Source organism: Oncorhynchus kisutch, unplaced genomic scaffold, assembly GCF_002021735.2.
Source record: "Oncorhynchus kisutch isolate 150728-3 unplaced genomic scaffold, Okis_V2 Okis09a-Okis19a_hom, whole genome shotgun sequence".
Taxonomy (NCBI): Eukaryota; Metazoa; Chordata; class Actinopteri; order Salmoniformes; family Salmonidae; genus Oncorhynchus; species Oncorhynchus kisutch.
Window position 1 is genome coordinate 5,709,659 of NW_022261985.1, and position 12,919 is coordinate 5,722,577.

General features: G+C 42.7%; 2 protein-coding genes across 30 annotated transcripts in view; one reads left to right on the top strand and one right to left on the bottom strand.

Moving 5' to 3' along the window:
• Window positions 1-2,251: 2,251 nt before the first annotated feature.
• LOC116360546 (transmembrane protein 60) lies at window positions 2,252-3,837 on the bottom strand. The gene is made up of 2 exons (XM_031815279.1): window positions 3,648-3,837; window positions 2,252-3,234 (listed from the first exon to the last, which is right to left on the bottom strand). The coding sequence occupies exon 2, from the start codon at window positions 3,173-3,175 to the stop codon at window positions 2,774-2,776; it is 402 nt and encodes a 133-aa protein (XP_031671139.1). The 5' UTR covers window positions 3,176-3,234; window positions 3,648-3,837; the 3' UTR covers window positions 2,252-2,773.
• A 4,689-nt stretch (window positions 3,838-8,526) lies between these two features.
• The window catches only part of LOC109887454 (putative homeodomain transcription factor 2), a 106,608-nt gene continuing 102,215 nt past the window's right edge, over window positions 8,527-12,919 (top strand). For 20 of the 29 annotated variants that reach the window (XM_031815563.1, XM_031815561.1, XM_031815565.1 and 17 more), the window contains exon 1: window positions 8,527-8,705. The gene's annotated coding sequence lies outside the window, so the exon portion shown is untranslated. The remainder of the gene's footprint in view (window positions 8,706-12,919) is intronic. The other 9 variants (XM_031815579.1, XM_031815582.1, XM_031815583.1 and 6 more) reach the window with 3 other exon arrangements.

The following is a 12,919-nucleotide window of genomic DNA, read 5'->3' on the forward strand; positions in this document are numbered from 1 at the left end:
GGTTAACGTTATGAGTGATGTTGTTTGATCATGGGGCTACAGTGGACACCAGATGGACCTTTTGATAAAGGTTATGAGTGATGTTGTTTGATCATGGGGCTACAGTGGACACCAGATGGACCTCATGATAAAGGTTAACGTTATGAGTGATGTTGTTTGATCATGGGGCTACAGTGGACACCAGATGGACCTTTTGATAAAGGTTATGAGTGATGTTGTTTGATCATGGGGCTACAGTGGACACCAGATGGACCTTTTGATAAAGGTTATGAGTGATGTTGTTTGATCATGGGGCTACAGTGGACACCAGATGGACCTTTTGATAAAGGTTAAGAGTGATGTTGTTTGATCATGGGGCTACAGTGGACACCAGATGGACCTTTTGATAAAGGTTATGAGTGATGTTGTTTGATCATGGGGCTACAGTGGACACCAGATGGACCTCTTGAATGTATCAATTGACCAATTCGGCACATTTGGGCAGACTTGATACAAAATATTGTCCAGTATTGTAATGCTTCACTGGATCAATCTGAAACTTTGCGAACACTGCTGCCATCTAGTGGCCAACATCTAAATTGCAATATGTGATGGCCTTTTCTCTTGCATTTCAAAGATAATGGAACAAAGAAAAAATAGAGAACAAATAATTTTTTCTTTGTATTATCTTGTACCAGATCTATGTTATTCTCCTACATTAATTTACATTTTTCCACAAACTTCAGTGTTTCAAATGGTACCAAGAATGTGCATTTCCTTGCTTCAGGTCCTGTTCTACAGGCAGTTAGATTTGGGTCATTTTAGGTGAAAATGGGAAGAAAAAAAAAGGTTAATGTTATGAGTGATGTTTGATCATGGGGCTCCAACGGACACACAGTAGATCAATGGTTCATATCTGATATCATGGCCTTTTAGGTTCTAACTTAAATATAAAAGGGATGGTCTTATCAGTTGAACAGGTATCATTTTGCAATAGAGACGTGTTGGGCTCAGTCAAGAAGTGTGTATATTTGGGATTCAACTTGCCACTCATCTGAAACAGGCAATTTATTTCTGCACAACAATCTCCAATAAGATGAATGTCTGCGTGGAGACAGTTCAGTGTGTGATCCACAGGAGCAGGATTATCTTTCTAGCCTCTGCTACTTCTGTCTGTGTGTGTTATGCAAGCCGCCCACACACTGCACTCAGCGGCGATGAGCTCAGCAGTTCTGGTATGTGAGATTATAGCCGTGGCGCGCTGGGAAATGAAACGCAGAAGAGCTGCTGATCAGAATGTGCAGTAGCAGTACAAGCCCAACAGAGACCTCACTAGAAGCTATGACAGACTGCCTTGGCCCCACATGGTTTGAATGTCAGATAATCAGATTAGTGTGATGGGCGAGCCTCAAACTCTTGGTCCAGTCACAGGGTGTGTCCCAAACGGCACCCTGTTCTCTATAGTGTGTAACGGATGTGAAACGGCTAGCTTAGACCATCCCGCTAAATAGCCTTTCAATCGGTGACGTCACTTGCTCTGAGACCTTGAAGTAGTGGTTCCCCTTGCTCTGCAAGGGCCGCGGCTTTTGTGGAGCGATGGGTAACGATGCTTCGTGGGTGACTGTTGTGTGCAGAGGGTCCCTGGTTTGGGCGAGGGGACGGTCTAAAGTTATGTCACAAGTGCACTACTGTTGACCAGAGCCCTATGGGGCTATCCAAAGAGGGTGTGGCATACAGAAGGACCTGAGGAGAGGGGTTGGGAGGCAGCCCAATGGGAGAGTGTAGCCCTGACACACAGACCGGCGAGGAAGATGTTTGTGTGTGTGAGAGGATGTTTATGCATGTGTGTGTGAGGAAGATGTGTGTGTGTGAGGAAGATGTTTATGCATGCTCAGTGTGTGAATGTCAGGACAAATGTGTCCTTTAAAAGAAAAGGGCAGGCACAGAACATAGTCTCCTTTCAGAGTGAGGGATTAAATAACCCTCCCAATGCATCATGGTTGAGAGACATATGTTAGTAGTACACATTTACTGAACTGAGAGTACATGGAATGAGGCTGTTCAGTCTGGAAGTTGTGAAGTTCCTTGATACATCCTCAAACAGTATTACAACTGATTATTGCATTGAACACAAGTAGGCCAACATTAGTCTACCGTGCTGCTACTGCCATCTAGCCAATACGGCTGGTAGTGCATTGAGACTTGCCTGCTCATCTATTCTGATGCTGGAGTCAACAGCTCATAAAGGCACCATAAACAAAATCAGAGCATGTTTTAGTTTGGAACAATAGTAACATCCATTTATTCACACAATACTGAAAGGAAAATAATAAATAATATGCAGATTGATGTGAAAATTAAAAGGAGACAGTAACACTACAGGTAGATCACATTTAAACTGAATGGCTTTACATAGGAAGAGCCCGTCTTCCAAACACTACGACAATCATTTGTCGTCCCACAAAGTATGAAAGAGTTTACAACACAAAAGATCCTGACGTCAAGGAAAATGTCTGGAAATCCTAAGATAGCAATGTGACATGTCTTTACTAGATTGTATTAGTTTCTCTGACATCTACATGACCTGTACCATTTACATCCGTTTTATAACCTCCTGAAGGCACAGTCTCTTATCTGTTCTCTGATAAGCAGTACTGTTGGCACGAGAGCAAAGCTTGGTCAACGGGATAACACTTCATGTCATAACAAATGAAGGAGAAATAACAGCTGAAATAACCACACTAAAGAATTAGGTTTGTGTGTGTTCCTTCCAGCCTTCTCCTCAATCCCTCTCTCATGCCTCTCTCCTCTCGGGGAAGATGTTATAGCCCAGCTCCACCATGGCTCCCAGCAACATGCACCATAGAGGAATACACACAAAGGTGAGCTTGATATGGGTAAGCTTCTCCAGCCGGGCGCACAGCGTCAGACAGAAACCCAGCTTCAGCAGCATGGACGCCAGATACCAGGCCTTCTTCTTCAGGTCCTGGGAGCCGTTACGAGGGTCGTGTCCTGCTTTACACCTGGCGACCATCTTGACGAGTAACATGAGGAGGAGGATGCCGTCGAAGATCCATACGGGTAGAAAGGTGAGGAACCAGTTCCAGTGGACTTTGCCATCTAGTTTGAGGACGAGCATGATGAGGAAGGTCAGGGTGAAGATCCAGGTGAGGAGGACTCTCTGAGCGAGAGACATGGTGGCCCCACAGGTACACTGGTAGTACACCTACAGTGGAAATAAGAGGTTGCCGGCCCCTGGGAAGAAAGGGTCAGAGAGAATACAGCCATGATGCACCTTTATTGTGCATTCAAACGGCACACACGAGTTAGCTAGCTGTCTAGATACAGTCAGACCCACACATTTACAATGTCACTAATGACAAGTTCTTCTGCGAGGCCGAAGAATACCGTCACAACTAGAACGTTATTTTAACACAGCTGCAGCTGGTTGCATCTAACGTTACTTAGAAATGTCATATAGCAAACTAACTAGCGTGACCTTTTTTTAATAGAAATGTTTAGCTAATAAGCTAACATTATTTGCAAGACAGATAAACACATTTACATTTTCAGAATGGCTAGTTAGCTCGCTAAAGTTAACTGGCGTTTGCTAAAATAGCTAACGTTAGTTATTCTAGCAAACACCACAACGCGTTGCAGCAACCTACCTGATGTTGTGTTTAGTGATGATCAGAGTTTCTGTCTCCGTATCCACCGTTAAATAATTTTCGATAATCCATCATCAATATTAGCTACATGACCGTTCATAAATATTAGCTAGTTTGAACGGCTGATTTCTGATTTATTCCCTTTACTTGCACGCAAGGTAAGATCCCGCCCAACATAAATACCTATTGGTTATTGATAAAATGATCGTTCCAACTATTGGACCAATGTAATGTCAATCACAATATCCCGTATTTGAGGATACAGGGCCTTTACCGTAAAGTTCCTAAAGAATATCCCCAGCAGATTTAAAAAAAATAAATGACAGCAACACAACGCAGAGCTGCGGTTAGTTTCAGACTGTACTTGTATTTGTGAGAGGTATTGTGACATGTTGAATGCACCGAGCTTTTTAAACTACTGGCACATAGCTCGGAGATGCCACCAGAGGTCTTTTCACAATCCCCAAGTCCAGAACAGACTATGGGAGGCGCACAGTACTACATAGAGCCATAACTACATGGAACTCTATTCCACATCAAGTAACTCATGCCAGAAGTAAAATGAGATAAAAAATAAAATTCCTTATGGAACAGCAGGTACTGTGAAGCAACACAAACATAGACACATGCATGCAAACACACGCAGATGATGCAATCTCTATTGTGCTCCACATTGTCCTTTCCCACCTGGACAAAAGGAACCCCTATGTGAGAATGCTGTTCATTGACTGCAGCTCAGCATTCAACATCATAGTGCCCTCCTAGCTCATCACTAAGCCAAGGACTAAACACCTCCCTCTGCAACTGGATCCTGGACTTCCTGACGGGCCGCCCCCAGGTGGTAAGGGTAGGTAACAACACTTCCGCCACGCTGATCCTCAACATGGGGGCCCCTCAGGGGTTCGTGCTCAGTCCCCTCCTGTACTCCCTGTTCACTCATGACTGCACGGTCAGGCATGACTCCAACACCATCATTAAGTTTGCTGCTGACACAACAGTGCCTGATCACCAACAACCATGAGACAGCACATAGGGAGGAGGTCAGAGACCTGGCATCACTGCCTGGTATGGACACTGCTCGGTCTCCGACCGCAAGGCACTACAGAGGGTGGTGCGTACGGCCCAGTACATCACTGGGGCCAAGCTTCTTGCCATCCAGGACCTATATATCAGGCATTGTCAGAGGAAGGCCCTAAAAATCGTCAAAGACTCCAGACACCCTAGTCATAAGACTGTTCTCTCTGCTACTGCATGGCAAGCGGTACTGGAGCGCCAAGTCTAGGTCCAAGAGGCTTCTAAACAGCTTCTACCCCCAAGCCATAACACTCCTGCCCAGCTAATCAAATGGCTACCCAGACTATTTGTGCTGCCCCCCCCCCCCCCCCCCCCCCCCCCTTCGTTGCTGCTACTCTCTGTTATTATCTATGCATGGACACTTTAATAACTCTACCTACCTCTACATAATTACCTCAATTACCTCGACACCGGTGCCGGTACCTCCTGTGTATAGCCCCACTATTGATATGTACTGGTACCTCCTGTATATAGCCCCACTATTGATATGTACTGGTACCTCCTGTATATAGCCCCACTATTGATATGTACTGGTACCTCCTGTATATAGCCCCACTATTGATATGTACTGGTACCTCCTGTATATAGCCCCACTATTGATATGTACTGGTACCTCCTGTATATAGCCCCACTATTGATATGTACTGGTACCTCCTGTATATAGCCCCACTATTGATATGTACTGGTACCTCCTGTATATAGCCTCGATAATGTTATTTACTGGTACCTCCTGTATATAGCCCCACTATTGATATGTACTGGTACCTCCTGTATATAGCCCCACTATTGATATGTACTGGTACCTCCTGTATATAGCCCCACTATTGATATGTACTGGTACCTCCTGTATATAGCCTCGATAATGTTATTTACTGCTGATTTTTAATTATTTGTTATTCTTATCTCTTACTTTTTTGTATTTTCTAAAAACTGCATTGTTGGTTAAGGGCTTGTAAGTAAGCATTTCACTGTAAGGTCTACTACACCTGTTGTATTCTGCATTTCACTGTAAAGTCTACTACACCTGTTGTATTCAGCAGTTCACTGTAAGGTCTACTACACCTGTTGTATTCAGCAGTTCACTGTAAGGTCTACTACACCTGTTGTATTCTGCATTTCACTGTAAAGTCTACTACACCTGTTGTATTCAGCAGTTCACTGTAAGGTCTACTACACCTGTTGTATTCAGCAGTTCACTGTAAGGTCTACTACACCTGTTGTATTCAGCAGTTCACTGTAAGGTCTACTACACCTGTTGTATTCAGCAGTTCACTGTAAGATCTACTACACCTGTTGTATTCAGCAGTTCACTGTAAGGTCTACTACACCTGTTGTATTCAGCAGTTCACTGTAAGATCTACTACACCTGTTGTATTCAGCAGTTCACTGTAAGGTCTATAAGATCTACTACACCTGTTGTATTCAGCAGTTCACTGTAAGGTCTACTACACCTGTTGTATTCAGCAGTTCACTGTAAGGTCTACTACACCTGTTGTATTCAGCAGTTCACTGTAAGATCTACTACACCTGTTGTATTCAGCAGTTCACTGTAAGGTCTACTAAATCAAATCAAATCAAATTTATTTATATAGCCCTTCGTACATCAGCTGATATCTCAAAGTGCTGTACAGAAACCCAGCCTAAAACCCCAAACAGCAAGCAATGCAGGTGTAGAAGCACGGTGGCTAGGAAAAACTCCCTAGAAAGGCCAATACCTAGGAAGAAACCTAGAGAGGAACCAGGCTATGTGGGGTGGCCAGTCCTCTTCTGGCTGTGCCGGGTGGAGATTATAACAGAACATGGCCAAGATGTTCAAATGTTCATAAATGACCAGCATGGTCGAATAATAATAAGGCAGAACAGTTGAAACTAGAGCAGCAGCACAGTCAGGTGGAAGTTGAAACTGGAGCAGCAGCATGGCCAGGTGGACTGGGGACAGCAAGGAGTCATCATGTCAGGTAGTCCTGGGGCATGGTCCTAGGGCTCAGGTCCTCCGAGAGAGAGAAAGAAAGAGAGAAGGAGAGAATTAGAGAACGCACACTTAGATTCACACAGGACACCGAATAGGACAGGAGAAGTACTCCAGATATAACAAACTGACCCCAGCCCCCCGACACATAAACTACTGCAGCATAAATACTGGAGGCTGAGACAGGAGGGGTCAGGAGACACTGTGGCCCCATCCGAGGACACCCCCGGACAGGGCCAAACAGGAAGGATATAACCCCACCCACTTTGCCAAAGCAAAAGCAAACTACACCTGTTGTATTCAGCAGTTCACTGTAAGATCTACTACACCTGTTGTATTCAGCAGTTCACTGTAAGGTCTACTACACCTGTTGTATTCAGCAGTTCACTGGAAGGTCTACTACACCTGTTGTATTCAGCAGTTCACTGTAAGGTCTACTACACCTGTTGTATTCAGCAGTTCACTGTAAGGTCTACTACACCTGTTGTATTCAGCAGTTCGCTGTAAGGTCTACCTACACCTGTTGTATTCAGCAGTTCGCTGTAAGGTCTACTACACCTGTTGTATTCAGCATTTCACTGTAAGGTCTACTACACCTGTTGTATTCAGCAGTTCACTGTAAGATCTACTACACCTGTTGTATTCAGCAGTTCACTGTAAGATCTACTACACCTGTTGTATTCAGCATTTCACTGTAAGGTCTACTACACCTGTTGTATTCAGCATTTCACTGTAAGGTCTACTACACCTGTTGTATTCAGCAGTTCACTGTAAGATCTACTACACCTGTTGTATTCTGCAGTTCACTGTAAGGTCTACTACACCTGTTGTATTCTGCATTTCACTGTAAGGTCTACTACACCTGTTGTATTCTGCATTTCACTGTGAGGTCTACTACACCTGTTGTATTCAGCAGTTCACTGTAAGGTCTACTACACCTGTTGTATTCAGCAGTTCACTGTAAGGTCTACTACACCTGTTGTATTCGGTGCATGTGACAAATACAATTTGATTTGATTTGATTTGATACGCACTATATACGCACATGGATGTTGTGTTATAGATATGTGGTAGTAGAGTAGAGGCCTGAAAGCACAAACTTAATATGTTGTGAAATCTGTCATGAATGTATTGTAATGTTGCCTTCATCTTGTTGGACCCCAGGAAGAGTAGCTGCTGCCTTGGCTTAATAAATACATAAATACAAAAATACAAATACCGACATTTCAGCTATACCACCACTAGAGGTCAGTAAAGCTCTATGAAGTTGTTTTGTGTGTGGTAGTAACTATAACTTAGACTGGTTGCCAGTCGCTAACATTCCACTCCTTTGGAGGTTCTTCGGTACATGACCTCATTACTGACTAATGTGTTGTTTTTTTATGACCATGTTTTTCTTTCTGATTGCATTTTGTATTTATATTTTGAGGTGTATAATTCTTTGTGATGTAATTTAGAGCTCATCTGTAAACGAGACCTTGGTCTTGGTATGACTCCCTGATAAAATAAAGGTTAAATAAATCAAATAAATGACATGTTGTTTGTTCTACAAGGAGTGGAATGTTAGTTAAAAAAGACTGGCAACCAGGTAACTATAACTCACCACCAGAGGAGACTCAGGAAAGCCTCATCATGTCAAATAATAAGGCACTATAGGAAATGACACTGTATACACTCACATGTTTATCTTTATTGTTGTTATCTAAGTAAAATGAACGTATTGTGCGTTTAAATGGGCAATGCGTGTCGTCCATGATGTGTAACAGAAGCTGAGAATGATGCTTGACTGATAGGATATATTGTTGGCCATAAACTAAGTTGCGCACATACACCGTTCACGTCGGCTTGATGCAAGACAAGCTGGATGTATTTATACAGTAAACGGATTGGAGGTCAGGGAGAGAAAGGGAAAATAGATCACATCAAAATCAGCGAAACTGTGAATCGAAGACTATCATATAGATAACGTCCTAATATTCATAATATCCCGGTCTGCAGCAACCGGAGTCAACGAGGTAAGAAACGAGACGTGCATTATTTTCATTTGATTGCATTTCACCAGCCAGCTATTTTGAGTCATCAATGCTAAACGTGAGCTAGCGGATTTGAGCATTGTTTGAAAACACTAAATCATCCAGCTAGCTAGCTAATTATTGTATCGATTGACAGATTACAAAAGTATGTAATGATTTACAAACGCATGCCAGGATCCGTAACGTTTAGAATGTGATCCACTTGAGCTCAAAGAGTGGAGACTGGAGAGAAAGAGTTTGAGTGAGAGAATTGACACAGATTTAGAAAGTCTGTTAGTAACACATGTTTAGCTAACCAGACAGACCCATTGGTTGTCTCGCCTCAATGAACAACTGGCTGCATCTGAGATTGGGCCCAGCTGAGATCAGATGTTGACCCCCTCCAGGGCCTTCAATATGCATGACTGTGTCCCCTCCTCTACCGTCCGAACCCCCCCTACACAGCTCAATACAGCCAGCTAGTCATCAATCACACTGCAGTAATGCCCATGGCCCGATACACACACAGCTAGCTCATAATACAGTAATAGAATTGTGTTACTAAGATGTTTATCATCACTTCATCTAGTTTGCTCGGTGCCTTTTCAAGTATTGGGGACAAAGTCACTGACCAGGTCACACATTATTTGGATAGTCTGGATAGTCCATCTGTAGATGGTTTACAGATGGTCATTACTATCAACAAACTATCTGTTGATAAGCATCTGCTTGAGAAGGTTTAGAATAAGGGTTAGGTTTAGGATCAGGGTTAGGTTTAGGATCAGGGTTAGGTTTAGGATCAGGGTTAGGTTTAGGATCAGGGTTAGGTTTAGGATCAGGGTCAGGGTTAGGTTTAGGATCAGGGTTAGGTTTACAATAAGGGTTAGGTTTAGGATCAGGGTTAGGTTTAGAATAAGGGTTAGGTTTAGGATCAGGGTTAGGGTTAGAATAAGGGTTAGGTTTAGAATAAGGGTTAGGTTTAGAATAAGGGTTAGGTTTAGAATAAGGGTTAAGTTCAGGTTTAGTAGATAGTTAGTTTAAATGTTACTGATAGCCATTAGAGCATATACAGATGGACTATCCAAAGACAGGGTTACCGAAGACCAATTAGTGGGAAAAATATCATAATTGGTTTGCCTGTGTGAACGCAGCCATATAGATACAGTCAATCAAGTGGAAGGAGCTAGTTGAGGAACAGGATGTGCCACTGGCTATTTACATAGCCAACACCAACTCTTTATCATGTTGACAAATGCAGATCTGTAGTAGAGACAAATCACCACAGACACTGTAGACTAACAATAGACATTCTGTGTACATCACATGTACATCCACACTGGTGGATCCTTGTTAGGTGATGATGACTAACGTTATAGTGATGTATTTGGGGTAGCCTAGTAGTACATTGGTAGGTCCCAGATCTGTTGTCTCCTTCTATAGCCTGGTCCCAGATCTGTTGTTTCCTTCTATAGCCTGGTCCCAGATCTGTTGTCTCCTACTATAGCCTGGTCCCAGATCTGTTGTCTCCTTCTATAGCCTGGTCCCAGATCTGTTGTCTCCTTCTATAGCCTGGTCCCAGATCTGTTGTCTCCTTCTATAGCCTGGTCCCAGATCTGTTGTCTCCTTCTATAGCCTGGTCCCAGATCTGTTGTCTCCTTCTATAGCTTGGTCCCAGATCTGTTGTCTCCTTCTATAGCCTGGTCCCAGATCTGTTGTCTCCTTCTATAGCCTGGTCCCAGATCTGTTGTCTCCTTCTATAGCCTGGTCCCAGATCTGTTGTCTCCTTCTATAGCCTGGTCCCAGATCTGTTGTCTCCTTCTATAGCCTGGTCCCAGATCTGTTGTCTCCTTCTATAGCCTGGTCCCAGATCTGTTGTCTCCTTCTATAGCCTGGTCCCAGATCTGTTGTCTCCTTCTATAGCCTGGTCCCAGATCTGTTGTCTCCTTCTATAGCCTGGTCCCAGATCTGTTGTCTCCTTCTATAGCCTGGTCCCAGATCTGTTGTCTCCTTCTATAGCCTGGTCCCAGATCTGTTGTCTCCTTCTATAGCCTGATCCCAGACCTGTTGTCTCCTTCTATAGCCTGATCCCAGACCTGTTGTCTCCTTCTATAGCCTGGTCCCAGACCTGTTGTCTCCTTCTATAGCCTGGTCCAGGATCTGTTTGTGCTCTTGTCAACTTCATTATTCATGTTTGGCATAAATGAGTGACAAGGAGCACATTGTTAAGATAGTTCAACTTGAAATGTAATGCAGTCTTCAATGTCATCTGTTATTCATTAAAAAGGACACAGTAACTTTTTTTCATATTCTTTTGGGTGTAGGCTAGTGAGTCTATCTAGCTGCTCATAACTATATAATAATATATACCATGTAGAGGAGGCCTAATGTGGAGCAGGCCTGACGTAGGGGAGGCCTGACGTAGGGGATACTTTTATCTAAAGTGACTTACAGTTGTACGTGCATACATTTTACGTATGGGTGGTCCTGGGAATCGAATTCACTACTAGAGGTCGACTGATTAATTAGAGCCGATTTTAGGTTTTCATATCAATTGGTAATTGGCATTTTTGGATGCCGATTATGGCCGATGATATTGCACTCCACGAGGAGACTGCGTGGCAGGTTGATGATAATGACTAAAGTATTCCACCCTGAAACCATATAATTGTATGAAATGTGTTAGAGTCATAATCCAATAATGTGTGTGACTAGACTTTTTTAAGACTAGGCCATTGTGTTACTATTTCGCAGTATGAGCAGGGTATAGTTGAGACATTCAAGGACAACTGAACTGTCGACTTGTGATAACGGGGAAACTAATAACTGGAAAGAGGCCTCCCCACCTTAGGGAGGAGAGCAACTGTTAGAAACAGTTTGCAGAAGATGATGAAACATGTTGCAGAAGGGTGATAAACAATGTATGTGAACTTTGGAAGAATACAGCCCACCTAAAGAGAGATGGAGTTTCTACTGATGTGAGTTAATGTGTGTGTGGTATAAAAAGATTGTGTTCTCATTTTGAAGTCAGAGCGCTCTCTGAATAAAGTATTGATCTGTTGCAGACTGAGACTTTGTCTAATTCTTCCCTAACCAGAGCCTTACAACCTCATTAACCAGAGCCTTACAACCTCATTAACCAGAGCCTTACAACCTCATTAACCAGAGCCTTACAACCTCATTAACCAGAGCCTTACAACCTCATTAACCAGAGCCTTACAACCTCATTAACCAGAGCCTTACAACCTCATTAACCAGAGCCTTACAACGTCACTAACCAGAGCCTTACAACCTCTGGGAATTGGTCAAAGCTATAAAATAGTTCAATTAGAACATTGGGGTAGAAATTCTCGTGACAGTTGACCACCTGTTCCGCGAGTGCAGCAAGGAGCCACGGTAAGTTGCTAGCTAGCTAGCTAGCTAGCATTAAATTGACCTTATAAAAAAACAATCAATCTTAACATAATCACTAGTTAACCGCTCGCTGTTGTTTGAATTTGGTGGCCTGCTGTTGAGCCAATGAAATTGCAGGGCGCCAAATCAAACAACAGGAATCTCATGAATCAAATTTCTCAAACATACAAGTATTAGGCACCATTTTAAAGATATAATTTTGTTAATCCAGCCACAGTGTCTGATTTAAAAAAGGCTAAACATCGAAAGCTCCACAAACGATTGTTAGGTTACCACCAAGTCACAGAAAAACACAGCCATTTTTCCAGCCAAAGAGAGGAGTCACAAAAAGCTGAAATATAGTTAAAATTCATCACTAAACTTTGATGATCTTCCTCAGATGACACTCATAGGACTTAATGTTACACAATACATGTATGTTTTGTTCGATAAAGTGCATATTTATATCCAAAAATCTCATTTTACATTGGCGTGTTATGTTCACTAGTTCCAAAACATGCAGTGATTTTGCAGAGTCACATAAATTTACAGAATAAACATTGATAAGAGACTATAGAGACTACAACTATTATACATGGAACGTTAGATAAACTTCTCATTAATGCAACCTCTGTGTCAGATTTCAAAAACTTTACGGAAAAAGCATACCATGCAATAATCTGAGTATGGTGCTCAGACACAAAACAGCCAAAGAGATATTCACCATGTTGTGGAGTCAACATTAATCAGAAATGGCATTATAAATATTCACTTACCTTTGATGATCTTCATCAGAATGCACTCCCAGGAATCCCAGTTCCTCAAAT